The sequence below is a fragment of the Melospiza georgiana genome, chromosome Z (genome assembly GCF_028018845.1).
Source record: "Melospiza georgiana isolate bMelGeo1 chromosome Z, bMelGeo1.pri, whole genome shotgun sequence".
NCBI lineage: Eukaryota > Metazoa > Chordata > Aves > Passeriformes > Passerellidae > Melospiza > Melospiza georgiana.
This window is the reverse complement of record NC_080465.1, coordinates 24,173,438-24,188,687: the sequence shown is the minus strand read 5'-3', so window position 1 is coordinate 24,188,687 and position 15,250 is coordinate 24,173,438. Positions and strand designations below refer to the sequence as shown.

Genomic DNA, 15,250 nt, shown 5'->3' with positions numbered 1-15,250 from the left:
TGATAACCATGATAGATTTTAATTCTCAATTTCTCCAGAAAAATCCCTGGAAATTTTTAGACATGTGGATCTTGACAGAAAATAAAGATGTCTCCAAATAATCCACAGCAATTTAAGACTATGTATTTGGTGGAAAGATTTTACATTTAGATTTTTATGAAAACGCCTCAACTTCATTACCTGAAGGTCAAGATGCTTTTTTGCACTGGCAAGTCTGACTGCATTACACACACTTTCTCTCTGGCAATCTTTAATTGCTAATTAATTCTAGGAATCCACAGCATGAACTGCATAAAAATACCTTGCTAGATGGTATCTACATAGATAATGTTTCTTATCCCTTAATATTCAATAGGTATAATCTTAAACCAAGTTACAATGGTTTTATGTTCCAAGTTTCCACTGAAGCATGTCTTTTTTGAAGCATTAATACCAGCAGCAACTGCTCTCGCGTGGCTCAGTGTGAGGCTGCACTGTGCAGACAGTGAATGGAAAGAGTCCTTTGTTCCACGAGACCTCCTTCCAAGCACTTAGGTACTCCTTTGCCTTTTTCCACCCTTCCTCTTTTCTGGCTTACAAACTGACCCGCATGATTTTATGCAAAATATTAGATTTTTTTAAAATCAGGGTCAGTTTCTGAAAACAAAATAAATCTACCACCAAAACATGGCATTTTATTTGAAGGACTGATTTTTTTAAAAATTGAAACAGAAGTAAGCATGCAATGAGGCAAAGATCCCTAATCCCTGAAAGCTCCTGGGCCTCATATGATAAGACCCTCATGACTTCTTACTAGACCTTTGACCTGACCTCATTTTTCTAAAGTTTCAGGTTTCTGTCCAATCTAGTGGATATTAAAAAGAAAGTAATCTACCAGCAGCGTACTCTTCAGTTCACCTTTTAATGGCAGGTCCAGAATAATGATGGCACACTGCTGCTTCCAATAGCAATGGTACAAGACTCATTGTGAAGTGTCAAAAGCCAAATGAAAGGATTTTTAATTTTTTTTTTCCTAATTATCTCTTTATTTTAACTTGGTGTTCCAAACCAGCAAAGGTTGCATAGCAAAGCATTAAAAACCTAGGAAAATAGGATAAGGAAGGCTAGGAAAACCCAGGATAAAGTACATCTTGAGAACCCTAATTTATTTCTACTTGAAGAAATCATGAAGTAAATCTTTTTTTCACTGTATCAGTCAAAATGTTCTATTTATGTTGGTATTTTTGAAATATTAACAAGTTCATTCTCAGTACAGGAGAAGCACTTGGAAAATACTAGGGAAGCCAAAAGAAATAAAATTAATTACTTTTTCTATAACATAAGTGAATCAATGCAAAACTTGTTTCCCAGGCTTATTGGTATGACATAGGCAAGAAAAGAAAGGCCAAGGAGAAATGGTGACTGACAGGGAGAAAAAGGAGTTATTCAATGACTTCTCTGGCAGTCACCCTTTCCATTAAAGCCCATGATCTCCCGTGTGGGTATGGGGAAATCTCTCCCACTAAGTGAAGAGCAGGTTTGGGATCACTTGATGAAGCTGAGTAGTCCCAAGTCTATGGGACCTGATGAACTATGTTCCAGAATCCTGAGGGAACTGGCTGATGTTGTTGCCAAAACAATCTCATCATATTTGAAAAGTCAAGGCAGTCAGGCAAACTCCCGGGTGACTGAAAAAAAGGAAACATCGTTTTCGTTTCTAAAAAGAGGAGAAAGGAAGATGTGAGCAACCACAGACTGATGAGCCTCACCTGTGTGCCTGGAAAAATCATGCAGCAGATCCTCCTAGAAGTTATCCCACAGCATATAAAAGACAACAAACTGACCCAAGGCAGCCAGCACAGCTGGTATATAACACATTATGTTATATACTAACATAAATAAAACATTTTGACTGATACAGTGAAAAAATAATTACTTCATGACTTTCTCAAGTGGAAATAAATTAGGGTTCCCAAGACATCCTTTAATAAGGGCAAATTGCAACTACCTCAAAAAGTTCTACAGGATCAATTGCCAAATGCTGCACCAGGGTTGGGGAAATCCCAGACATGAACAGGGAGATCAAGTCACTGAGAGCAACCCTTTGTAGGGGTTTCCTGTGGATGAAAAGCTGGAAGTAACCCAAGAATGTAGCTCTCAGCCCAGAAGGACACTTGTACCCTGGGCTGCATGCAAAGAAGTGTGTCTATCAGGGTGAGGCAGGGGGTTCTACCACTCCATGTGGCCCTCATGAGAGCCCATCTGGAATCCTAGGTCCAGCTCTGTTGTCCTCAGCACAAAAAAGATGTGGGCCTCTTAGAGTGGGTCCAGAGCATGCCATGAAGATGATCAGAGGGCTGGAGCACCTCTCTGTGAAGACAGGCTGAGAGAGCTGGGTTTGTTAAGCCTGGAGAAAGAGAAGGCTTTGGAGTGATCTCACTGCAGCCTTAAAAGGTTCTCATATAAAGGATGCAGGGGGATTTTTATACTAGGAGATAGTGCAGGACTAGGGACAATGGCTTTAAACTGGAAAAGGGCAGGTTTAGATTAGATGTTAAAAAGAAATTCTTTACTCAGAGGGTGGTGAAGAGCTGGAACAGGTTGCTCTGAGAAGCTGTGGATACTTCAATCCTGGAAGTATTCAAGGCCAGGCTAGATGGGACTCGGAGCAACCTGATAAAGTGGAAGGAGCTCCTGCCCATGGCAGAAGAGTTGGAACTGGGTGACTTTAAGATCCCTTCCAATCCAGACCATTCTATGATTCTCTTTTCATCCTTACAACTGAATCAGTAGGTAAACCCAGGCATCTTGAGGAAATCACCAAACCACCACTCAAGTCAAAAATCACACTAACAAACAGCTACTCAACGACAGGATTTTAGTCTTGTTTTACCTGGCTCTTCAAGTTATAATCATATAACATGGGTAAATTTGCAACCACAGCAAGCTAAGCATTTTACCATTCATTTTTAACCACTCTTCTAGCCCGTACTTGCCCTGTAAACAATTACTGTTCCAACATGACTTTGTGGTAATTTGTTTGTTCAAAACATGAAATAAGCAAGCAGAAGTTGCTCAAGAGCAGTCAATCAAATCAAAACCCATTGTAGCCTCTGTCTAAAAAAGTTGCATCCATTCTGAGAGTTTTTGGTCAAATTAGATACTTTTAGCAAGAACACTGTAGTTGCAGGCAGTGTTTACTGAGTTTATGAACTAAATTCTGACAGAACAAAAGTAGTCAGAGCACGTTAAGTAATTTTCCAAAGAGTACTTACTGAAGATTGTAATTTGGGCTGTTTGTTGGACCTGCAAACATAAAACAAACAAGTATTGCTGACAAGTTTAGCTCAAGGACAACATAATAAAAAAAGTCAATAGCAATCCAAAGGAAATTGTCTCTTTAAGGAAGGTTTATCTCAAGCTCCAAACAAAACCCTCTGCATTCCTGAACATAATTATATATTGTTATTTTCAAAGCCACAAATAAAAATCACATGAATCTACTGTCTGTTCCAGCAGCAACCTGAATGGACTTAGTGTTTTTCATAATATATTTTCCACCATAAAGACAAAGGTAGTTAGTCAAGGGGTTATTTTAACACATCACTTACCTTTTAATAAGCTCCAACTGTGCCTTACTATCAGAATTTAGGATGTGGCAAGGGGATGATCAATTTTTGCAACAGCAGGAGCAAGGGTCAATACTCAGCACTTCAATACTCAATAACTACAAATTGAACTGTGGAATCCATTATTTACATTACAAAATAAGAAAAAAATTTAGAAAAATGCATCTAGAATTTTTTCTCCCATTGCTCCACAGGCAAGCTAAATAAAAGGTTAGCTTCCAGATTGGCCTATTAAGTCTCCAAAATGTAATATAAGCACTTGTTCAAAGGTGTGGTATACCTTCACGTGTCAGAAGACAGAATTTGAGGCCACGCTCCACATAGCAGTACAGAACTGATATTCACAAGGATAGGCCCAGAACTATGGACATCACACAGAAAACCGCTTGTCATTCTTCTCAGCAGTTTTTGGTTTTTTTTACAGACTGAGTTTTGTACCTTTTTGTACTTTTTACCAGCACTCCTTTAATTTTTTTTCTTCTGTATATTTACAGACCTCTACATCTGTATTTACTTTCTTTTATTACCACTAAAGGGGTATCAAGTTCAACTGAGAAGTTCTGTGCTGGGAGAGAGGCCCCAGGCACTGACTTTATTTTCTTTTGTGTCGAGAATTTTTCTTAAAACAGTAAATTCATTTCTCATTATGCTATGGTTAAAACTAATTCCTAGTCTATAAAGCAGTCTGAGCAGTCATAAAAGCCAGGAACTCACCAAGCCTGACAAACAAAACTCCTGTTGCAGTTATTGTCTTCATCCCATTTGAAGCCACGCACTGGTAGTATCCTGTGTCTGTGGTATCCAGATCCTGGATTCTTAGACGTGAACCATAATCTGTTTTTCTGATGATGATCCGTCTTGGCTCCTGAACCACTGGAGCATCATTTTTCAGCCATCTGACATTTGGGGATGGATTTCCTGCTACCTTGCAGTGGAGGATTGCCGTTTGCCCCTGGACTATAGTGATATTGTTTACTGGTTCCAAGAAAGTCAGGAAATAACCTAAGAAGATAAAAGATCATAAAAGATCAAACTTTACTTGGGTTGAGGTAAAAGCCTGCTCAAAGGTACTTTTCTAAGAGAGAACCCTGGAAACAATTTCAGTTTTCTTTCAAGATTAAAAAAAATGCAATTCACCGTCCTAAGAACACCACAGCATCACACTCCAATTTATGTTTCCTTGCTGACTTCATGCTTGTCTACAGGTAGGTATGCAGATTCAAAGGTCAATCATGAATTGATACTATTACACTCCTAATGTCTATTTGAAGCAGCAGTGACTTTTTCTACATCTGACATGCTAAAATACTAACATCCTAACATACATATAGTGCTGTTCTGTTCCAACAGCAAAAAAACCCTTGCTCCATAAATGAATAATCCCAGTTGTTACCATATTGGAATATCATGGTCATTTTACCACATAATCTTCTTACATGATCACAGATTTGTCTCAAAAAGAACTACAATTGGAAAAATTACTTTTAGATATTAATTTGACTTGTTAGTTACTCAACAAAATCTTAAAATTAGGTTGATTTGGACAGGCCTATATTATAATAGGTTTTCAAGATTATATGTCTCACATTCAATGTATAGAAATAACGTCTCAATTGCAGAAATAAACTGTGATAGAGAGGGGACGCATAAGCTGATTATAGACTGACATTTTTACATCAAGTCAAAATATATGGCCAAGGAAACATCTGTATGGATAGTGTGTAATAACATTTTGTAGATATTTTGTAAGTGAAAACTACAAGTCCCAATTAGTGGTTTGTTAAAACCAAAGGGCTTGTCAAGTCTGTATTTGTGATCTCTAGGGACGACAAAAAAGAAAGAATTTATGAAGAACACTGTCAAAACCTGACAATCAAATCTTTTGTTGGTTATTATTTATAAATTTATTTTGGTGTTAGGAGTCCTGCAACTGATACACATCACATACTGAAAGTCTGGCAATATGTAATTCCATTGAAACAATAAAGTTATTATATTACCTTACAAAACAGGTAAGAAAAGTATCTAGGTGTCACACTCATGTGTTTGTACCGGTGAATTTAGACCTTCTAGACATAAAGCTTCAGGAATTCAAATTACATTATATTTTTATGGCAGCTGGATACAAATATCAAATAATTTTGATGGATGCTCACATGTAGACCTTTCCTATCACTCAGATTATTTTGCGTCTGTTTAATTAAGTAATAGCATATTATTGTACACAAATCCAACAATGTAACATTGGAGAAGGGAGTAGTAGAAATATCAGAATATAATAAATGCACAAGCCAGATATTGCTGGAAAACTGGGTTTTTCTGTGTGTTACATTGTTCTCTACCACTGGCCTTTCAAAAGAAATCCTGTTATAATGAATCATATGAACATACAATGTAGGCAAGTGCAAATTTAGTTTGTCATTAAATAGAAAATTATTAGAATAAGTCTAAACAGAAAATTAAATAAATCCAAGTATATAAAATCTCCACACAATATTGAAAATTTACAGGACAAATATTTTATTCTTGTTTGTCATGAAATAATGAATTATTGTTTATTTAATTTTATATTAGTTGTCCCTATTTTTAATTTAAAATCTTTAGCAGACTTCAGAATATTCTGACAGAATACAAACAATATTTGTTTTCAAATAACTTATATAAAAGGGAGAAAAAGTACATTAATGCTTTCAGCAATGTCATACCACAACAATGTAATTTATTATGTTTTTAGCTACATTTCATAGCTGAAAAAATAGAAATACTATGTTGACATTCTGGCAGGGAAAACAAAACCAGACCAGTAAATTTACTTCCTGATATAGTCAACTGAAGCAATTGATCAAAACTCCCTTTAAGCCAACATCTTACACACATAATCATGTCTAGCAAAATGAAAGAAAGCATAATCAGTCCTACCACATGTTAGAAAAGGATTTTCTATGGCTACTTCCCTCATAGCTTGTTATTTCACTATTTTTTCATAGTCTGCACGTAGTTTATTCTCATGAGCACCATTGAGATACTGGGCAGCATCCACAGGGGTGTCACCTAGCAGAAACAGAGATACCACAATCCCAACCTACTCAGGGCCTATCAGGCCACACTTGGAGTCCTATGTCCAGTTCAGATCCCCAGAATTCAAAAATAACACAGAAAGTCAGGAAAGGGATCAAAGTAGGGCTACCAATATCATCAAAGGGGTAGACAACAAGTCCTATGAGGAAAGATTTCGAGTAGTTATGTCTCTTCTCCCTGGAAAAGAGAACACCAAGGGAGCATCATCACAGTTTTCCAGTACCTAAAAGGCACTGACAGAAAGAACAGAGACAGTCATCACAAGGAGCTATATGGAGAAGACAAAGGGCAGCAAGTGAAAGTAGCCAGGAAATGTTTCATTTCAATAGAATAGAGACATTTTTTGCAGTGAGAACAATCATTCCCCTTAAAATGAACTGCCTAGAGATGGGGTAGGGTCCTCATCGCTGGAGGTTTTCAAGATATGATTGGACAAGAGTACTAGATTGTCTTGTCTAAGCTTTCTTTCCCCAGAACTGTTGGATTGGGTGATCTTTTGAGGTGCGCCCCAGGCTAGAATGTTCTGTAGTTCTGTGGGCCTCTGGTTCAACAATCATGGGGACAAGCCAAATGTGCTCATACAAGGGAGGCAAAATAGTTTAAAGACCTTTTTTGCAAAGAAGCTGGGCCCCTTTGAGCATGGAACCAGCACAGAGTTATGTTCATCTGGCTCAGAGATGCTTCTGACACCCAAGAAATGAAAGAAGAAGAGATCTGTCTAAAAGGCGAGGCCAATTCAAGTCCTGTAAGATGACAGACAGGGATTGTGGTTTGTCTGGCTCTCTGATATATTTTTTGCTCTTCACACGCAAGTACATGAGAGGGCTACATTGTTCTTGTGACACTGATCAGCTTATACCTTGCTCAAACCCTTGTCATTATTTCACTTTTTCTGATTTAAAATGAGCTGGGTGGAGTCGTCTTTTTGGGATAGTCATGGATATTAAATTCAAATACATTTGGATGAAAACAGATAGTAAATTTACTCATTAGGACTTAATAACTCAGGATTAAATCCATGTTAGAACTTCCTGTTTTACTAATTAAAATAGAACTACTGCAGGAAGTAATTAGATCCATATCTTTAAGCCACCCAAAATATTTCATATGAATCTGTGAATCTGATCCTAATAACAGCAAGAGCAAAGCTATTACCATGGAAAGCAATGCCAAAGATTTATGGGTTAATTCAGTCCCAGTGCAATTAGATAGACTTTGCCTGAAGTCAGCAACACTGCATCTATTTCCTGCAGGTCAAAATTCAGCTTTAGTTCATCATTACTCTTGCCAATTTTACAGGTATTTTCTGCAGTGTTTTATGCTACCTTGTTATTACAAACCAAGTAATAAATATTTTAACCTAATGAACTTCGAAGCATTCGTGTTTTCCAAAGTTCTCCAGAGCAGCCTAAGAGCAGTGGGTCAGCTCAGGGCCTCTTCTCTGCCTCTGTCCACCCTGAACTGCACACTCTCTGTTTGCTGGTTTAATTTCCTCTTTGAGAAGCGATGTTTATGTCCTCACTGGTTCTGAAGTATTTCTATGACAGAGCAGGCAGCCATTTGTTGAGCTGCTCTGTTATTTGGTGTCCACTTTAGATAACCCATAATTGCAATTCTTTCAAACAAAGTGGAAAATTTAACCAACCATGTTCTAAAGAATGTTTTCTTTATTTAATTTCCGTGGTGATAATCAGCAGTTACTTTTTTGGTAATGTACGTCACACCACAAACACAGTGTAGATGCGAGTTTGACAGAATGCTTTGGGGAAAAACACAAATTTTCCCAGGATAAATTAGGACCTCAACAATGTGCAAAGCAATTTTTTTCCCAATGTAGTTCCCCTTCTGTCTTAGTAAATCTTAATTTGGACAGGTACAAGGGAAAATGAAATGTGAAAATGCTAGAACTTGTATTTAACTTGTGTCCTGTATTTAGTGTTAAGCAGTAGTCAAGTAGAATTTTTTAAAACTGGAACAGAATCGTTGATCTGTTTTAATACTAACGTAATTTTGAAACAGAGAATAAATACTCTATATAAAAGATTTTGTTTCTGTAACATGTTGCCAAATCTGTGAATGTCCTATTGTAACTGTCAAATTATAAAGATTTATATTTTACTTGGGAGATGGATAAAAAGATAATTTCTTTAAATAAAGTAAAATGTCCAAAAATTTCCTGTGTTGTGACATTAATATTATTATATAATGGTTTTTATACTCTGGCTTGCTTCCAAAGGTCATTGAAATGAAGGAAAATGCTTCCTTTGCCTTCAGTGATCTTTGGCATGATTCAACTATGTCAAAAGGAAAATCTATCCAGTAGATATTTCTGCATTTGCTGTAGGCAAAAATGCTGTAAATTAAATTTCTCTTTCATTATGGTTTCCAACATAGTCTACAACCAATACTAGTATTTATTTTGCTTGAACAGATTAAAAACTGTTCTGTCAAGAAGCTATGAGAGGACAATGCAACTTAATCTATATATTATGTTTTCCTATCATATTCTATGTACTCTATGAATAATATAGCTTAGGGAAATGGTTGACATGAATTCCAGTAGAACTCTTTCATATTTGGAAAACCTTTGTTAGGTTGCCCGTACTTCATATTTTTTAACTGAATAAATTTGATATAAATATATCAAATAGAATCCTAAAGCAAATCAACATTAAGATGACAGGTCTATTATTCATGTTTTGGCAAGAATATAAAAATAAGCTTTTCCAGAGTGTGTCAAATCATTGTCAAGATATGCGCAAGAATAGATACTAAACTGAAAACCTAAAGGGTGCAACTATCACTAAGACCTCACATGTGTATTATATTTCTTAGTTTTATTTATTTACATTATTCTGGCACTTACATGTCCGAGTTATTGGCTCAAACCATATGTGTTATTCCTGGCATAAACACAATATAAAATTATTGTTCTGCTTTTGCTATTTTAAGATCTTAGCTGTCATTTTGAAGTTCATTCTAAAAAAATATTTTAAGACTTCTTAGTTACTTTAGATTACGTAAATTCTGGATTAATTGTTTTCAATTCAAGTTTTAGTTCCTGTTCATTTTCTATTGCTTGTACTCGTTTTTTTCTATGTGATTTTAAAAATATTTATGCATTCGTAATTTTAAAATAAGCTTCAATATGGCAACCATGAATTGTACTTAGTAACAACTTTTTAACCCTTTTTATCTCGGAACTTCCAAATCATTTATGAATATTGAAGTCTCTTGAGATGGGATGATACCATCAGGCTTATTTCCCAGAAGCAGAAAGTAGAGCAAGGGGAGTCCTAAGTGATTTGACAATTTACACACAGATTAAGCATCGGCATCGATGATACTACACCAAGATTCACATCTTTCTGTATTCCTGAGACAATGACTCTCTAGATAATCATCCACTCTGGCTCCTATCCAGGTGGATTCACCTTTCTTTCTGCACTCCACAAGAAACACCAACACTGAATAGCCAGTTTTTGAGAAAAAGAATGGAAAATTTGATTCATAAATGGCTAGATAACTGAAGATACAACAGTACTTTCAGACCAAGTAGTAATAATTGTATATATGTTTAATCACTTTTTAGAATACTTATTCCTCCACAAGATATAAATAATTATTTAATTGACTTTATGCAATAGTCAAAACAGCCCATAAAGCCAACCGAACACATCACAGTTTACAAGAGTCTCAGTTTGAGATACTCAGAATGTAAAATCACCTGTTTAAAAAAAAAAAAGGGCAAATACCATTTTTTCTGCATAACTACATAAATTTAGACCATTTTCAGATTCATGGAATAAAACACTTCCAGTGTTCAAAACCCCTATGAAAATATGTATACTATGATTTTGTGTAAAAAGCAATGTGTGATTTTTTTCCCTAAGCTATCTTATTTTTCTTTTTTAACGCCTTCCCAGCTTTTTTCATTTTTGTCTTCAAATAAACTTTTTTTCTTAGGTATAAGATGAGCATGGAAGAATCCTCACGAAGAAGAGCATGATCTTTCTCACCACAACTCTTTATTATGGCAAATTTCTGCGCTGGCATTTTTAGACTAATATAAACTTATATCCAACACAAAAGGGTTTAGGGGCAATATTCTGAGTAATTAAACTAATGATACTTCCACAATAAGCAAAGTCACATTTTCCCACAATGAAGACATAATTTTTCACCTAGGATACATACTTTGCCTTATGGAACGCTGAGGATGACATCATTGTTCCAAAATTTACTGGTTTATGGTAAAATTTAGGGTACTAAGCTTAAAGTGTTCATGAAATTGACAGGTAATCTATAAAGAATATCCATACGATACAGAGTTTGCTAGGTTTATAAAAGAAGTGAAGACTGTAGTAACAGAAAATGCCTGTGAAAGTTGCTGAAATGCAAATTATGCCTTTCTAAAGGTGTGTATGACAACACTGAGCTTAGGGGACATCAATGGCAGTGTCACATTTGGCAGGTGGTGGGAGTCCAGTAAAGTGACTCCTTCCACAAGTAAATCAGAATTCCAAATAAACTGAGAAATATCATCCTACTAAGGAGGGTAGACTGAAGCCTAAGACTCATGATTACTTGCACAGAACATTTTCCTAAATAAAAAACAGTCTCCCCAATTCTTCATCCTCTGTTTTATTTAATCCTGATACAAAGATGAGCGATTTACAGTTTATTTGAGTCAGATTAGAAAATGAAAGGGATGTTGGCAGATCTCCCAAAATACACATCAGTAGCTAAGGAAACTACAATATTATATATGCCACATAATATCTCCAGATTAAATGATATCTTTACAGTCTAATTTAATCCAATTTGCATCTCATCCTTCATCCTATTTTTTTGCTCAGTGTAGAAAAATTCATCCAGAAACATGTAAAAAAAGTTGATTTGGTTCACATTCTCTTGAAATTCCCTTAGGAACAAGGAATGAACATCTGCCAATCCAGGGATGAAGCAGTATTAGCTTTGTGCACATTGTCCTCTCCTCTGAAATCAGTGGGTTTTTAAGACCCAGTGAGAGTATGTTAGAATGTTTGTGAAAAAAGAGAAAGACACAGAAACACCTGAGCTAACATTCCAACTAGTTTTGCTTCCATGGAGAATTTTGTGCCGACATTAAAATAAAATAAATAAATGGGAGCAAATGAGGCCATTTCCTAGCTAGGTATGCTGGAAACTAACAATTGATTGTATACCAGTGAATAACTTAAGAACATGGGTCTCTTTTTATTCTTCCTTTTTTTTTTTTTTTTTTTCCTGAAGGAAATATACAGTTCTTACTGTGTAGAAATGTTTGAGATGTGATTAATTACTTCCTCAGACAGATACTGCCTGTGGCTCTGCAAAGGAAGGAAATAACTGGAACTCCTTTTTCAGCAAGAAATTAACCAAGCAAGTCACATGAAAAAAAAACAAAACAAAACAAAACAAAAAAAACAAAAAAAACAAAAAAAAAAAAAAAAAAAAACAAAAAACCAAAAAAACCCCTCTCTCTCTTTTACATCTGTAGCCTTAAAGGCTCAAACATGACAAAAGAGAGAAGTGGGTCCAACTTGCCAGGCATCAAGCCTATCAGATGCAGTTAAAAATTAAACATGGCCCTTTTTCATCAAAAGTAGTGTGTACATCAGTGTGAATAAAACAACTGGTAGTAATACAGTGCTACTGACAGGAATACTACTACAATTTTTTTTTCCAGAATAAACGTCAAATTCTAAACTTCTAAAATATTTCAGCAGTTTCAGAAAGTAGTGACGAGTTGAGAAATAGAGTGTACCAGGTCTTCTTTCCAAATAGGAGGGACTTAGTCCCATGCTGATAATCAGTAGCAAGGTGGTTACACAAGCAAACAGGAACACATCTTTGTTTTACTGACTTACAGACCAAATTTAAAGGAAGATTCCATAAAAAGCCTCCCAATATGCACATTCAGGGTAAGAAATCTAACTAATTCAGGAAGACAATAAGGATTAGATAACCTTAGATATCTATAAGAAGAGAAACTATATTCCAAAGCACCCCCAAAATTCATGTTCCTCTAAGATAAACTGCAAGAAGATCTTGTCAATACCACAGCTCCGCAGATTGCAACATGTCCTCATTAATGAAGCTGATATTATTATCTGACTCTTTTCTTTAGCCTAAGAGTTGACATTACGACAGCAATGCATCCATAAAATATAAAATTAGTACACAACTGAAAAAAATATTGTTCTTCAGGTAGAATACTGAAAATTTCCTGCTTTAGAAGGAATTGGAAGCACAATTTGCAGTAAATATGTGCATCTTCTGATCCAGGAATAGCATCTGGATCTAGAGTTTTAAGTGAAAAAGTGTCACAAAATTTATGTTAACTAATAAATAACTAGAAATCCTGACACTACAATCAGTTTAAAAAAACAAAGCATTAATGCTCAGAGCTACTTTAAAAGTACGTATTCTTGTGTTGTAATGGGCTAGATTTAACTACTTCAGACTAAAGATACCAGTACTTAACATTTACCTGGAGATGCTAAGTGTGGCACTGTACAAAATCAAATCAATTTCATGGAAACAATGTGAAATAAAACATGCAAGGAAGGTAATAATAGCACACTGTGTTTGGATTAGAACATCTAACCCTCTCCATGTGGGGGAACTCAACATGCTTCAAAACTAATTTTTATAGACTCCTTTAGCCTTGCTAGCACTGCCTGGAATCAGAAGTGCTAATTCACAAAAGGAAGGTTGCCTTCCTTACAGTCTTGTATTAATAGACAAATATAGGGAACATACTATAGAAGGATTTTGTTGGTCCTTTCTGAAGAATGTTTATACTTAAGCAGGGTGATGAAATTACAATTCATTTTACCTTTAGGTGTTGGAATTGGTCTCTCAACTCCATCCATATGACCTAAGGGGTCGTTTGAATCTGGAATTTCCATTTCACCTACAAAGAAAAGAAGATTTTGTTAAAGTGGAATTGAAGCTAATCTTTCTGTTAAACAGCATTATAACAGTGAGTTCAGCACATTCTCTCTGCCTCCAGAGTTGCACATGGGAAACACAGCACACAGGAAAAACATAATGACAAGGTCAGGATTTATCCACTTCGGATCAGAAAATGCTACAATAACTACTTTGTGGATTACTTGGTGTTTGACAAAATAGAAAGCATTAAAATCTACATTCCAGTTCTTAGTAGAATAAAGTCCACACATTTTTACAAAGAATGCAAACATTTCCTGGAAGCAATGGTGGCTTAGAAAATTAAACAGTACCTGAGCTTTACTGATAGCCTCAGTTACAAAATGGCATAAACTTGCTTTTAAACTTACACTATGGTAATTCAGATTCCATCTCCAGAGGTCAGACTCATTGTCACTACTGACCTTCTCATCCTACTCTCAGCCACATCCCTAAAAGACATCTTTAGAAATGAAACTATAATAACTGTTTACCAAGGATCTCAAAGTGTGAGGAAATTGATAGACATTTTCTGTATGCACTCTTTTTTTTCTGTCTAGTATATCAGTACAAGCTAGCACACTGCAGACAGTACTTTCAAGTTCCTTTGCATTTGCAGGTCTTGCAAAACTCCAACCATTATACATCATCTGTTTGCTCTCCCTTTAAAAAATTTAGGTAAGGAACAGAACTGAAGTTCTAACTCAGATAACAGTATAGATGTGATTTAACTAGAACAGCTTCTAAAATGACACCACCTATTTTTTTATATTTTCTAATCTATATTCAGTCATCCAAATTCCTTACATCCTTAGCATATCACAAAGATATGTAAATCTAAGGTCATTAAGATCTGAAGTGAAAGATCTGGGATTCATTGCAGGTCTGTCAGGGGTGTTCATGGTATTGTTTTAGGCAAAATGAAGCTAGAGAAAAGACTCTCCTTCTTCCCCATTTTGTCCCCATTACCCTTTCTTCAAACTACAATACAACTCTGAATGCAAGTAAAATACAAGTAACCTTATCCCTACCTTACACCATATTATGAACGAAGAAAATAATTTGAGACACTTTTTTGTTTGTTTGTTTATTCTTTCAACCATTATTTGATAAGAGATTCAGCTAACTTGCCTTTATCAGGTAAAACACAGAAACCAGAGACATTCTCTACAGCAGGCTGGATCTGAAAGTATTTCTTTCATCACAGTACTGTCACTTGTCACTACTTCATCCCTACCTTTATCTCCCATTGCTCGAGATTCTTTGCCTGGCAACAGTACAGATTCCAGTTGAATTGTGTGCTCATTCTCAGACACCACAAATAGAGTGATGGTGAAGACGGTGTTGTACCCTTGGTAACACACTCCTTCACTTCAGAACAGCTAAGGCTTGGGCAGACATTCTGCATTTTCTGCCACTCCCAGCACTGGCCAGTAGAAATCATAGATAATATCCCCCAGCAGACTGGAGGGAGAAATGGAGATGGGGGGCCAAGCTGGCTATTGCCAACCTTGCCACTGCAAATCCCAACATGGTGCATCTTCATACTCCTGCAGGCTTGGTACAGACTTAGCACCAGACTTTTAGCTGTAAGACTTTTAGCAAAG

The 15,250-nt window shown here is 36.0% G+C and overlaps 1 protein-coding gene across 1 annotated transcript in view; it reads right to left on the bottom strand.

Moving 5' to 3' along the window:
- The window catches only part of ROR2 (receptor tyrosine kinase like orphan receptor 2), a 44,116-nt gene extending 29,223 nt beyond the window's left edge, over positions 1-14,893 (bottom strand). The window contains exons 1-4 of the mRNA XM_058044539.1: positions 14,881-14,893; positions 13,549-13,626; positions 4,323-4,610; positions 3,255-3,285 (exon numbers count right to left, since the gene is read on the bottom strand). Of these exons, the coding sequence (XP_057900522.1) occupies positions 3,255-3,285; positions 4,323-4,610; positions 13,549-13,626; positions 14,881-14,893 (410 nt within the window). The remainder of the gene's footprint in view (positions 1-3,254; positions 3,286-4,322; positions 4,611-13,548; positions 13,627-14,880) is intronic.
- Positions 14,894-15,250: the final 357 nt, after the last annotated feature.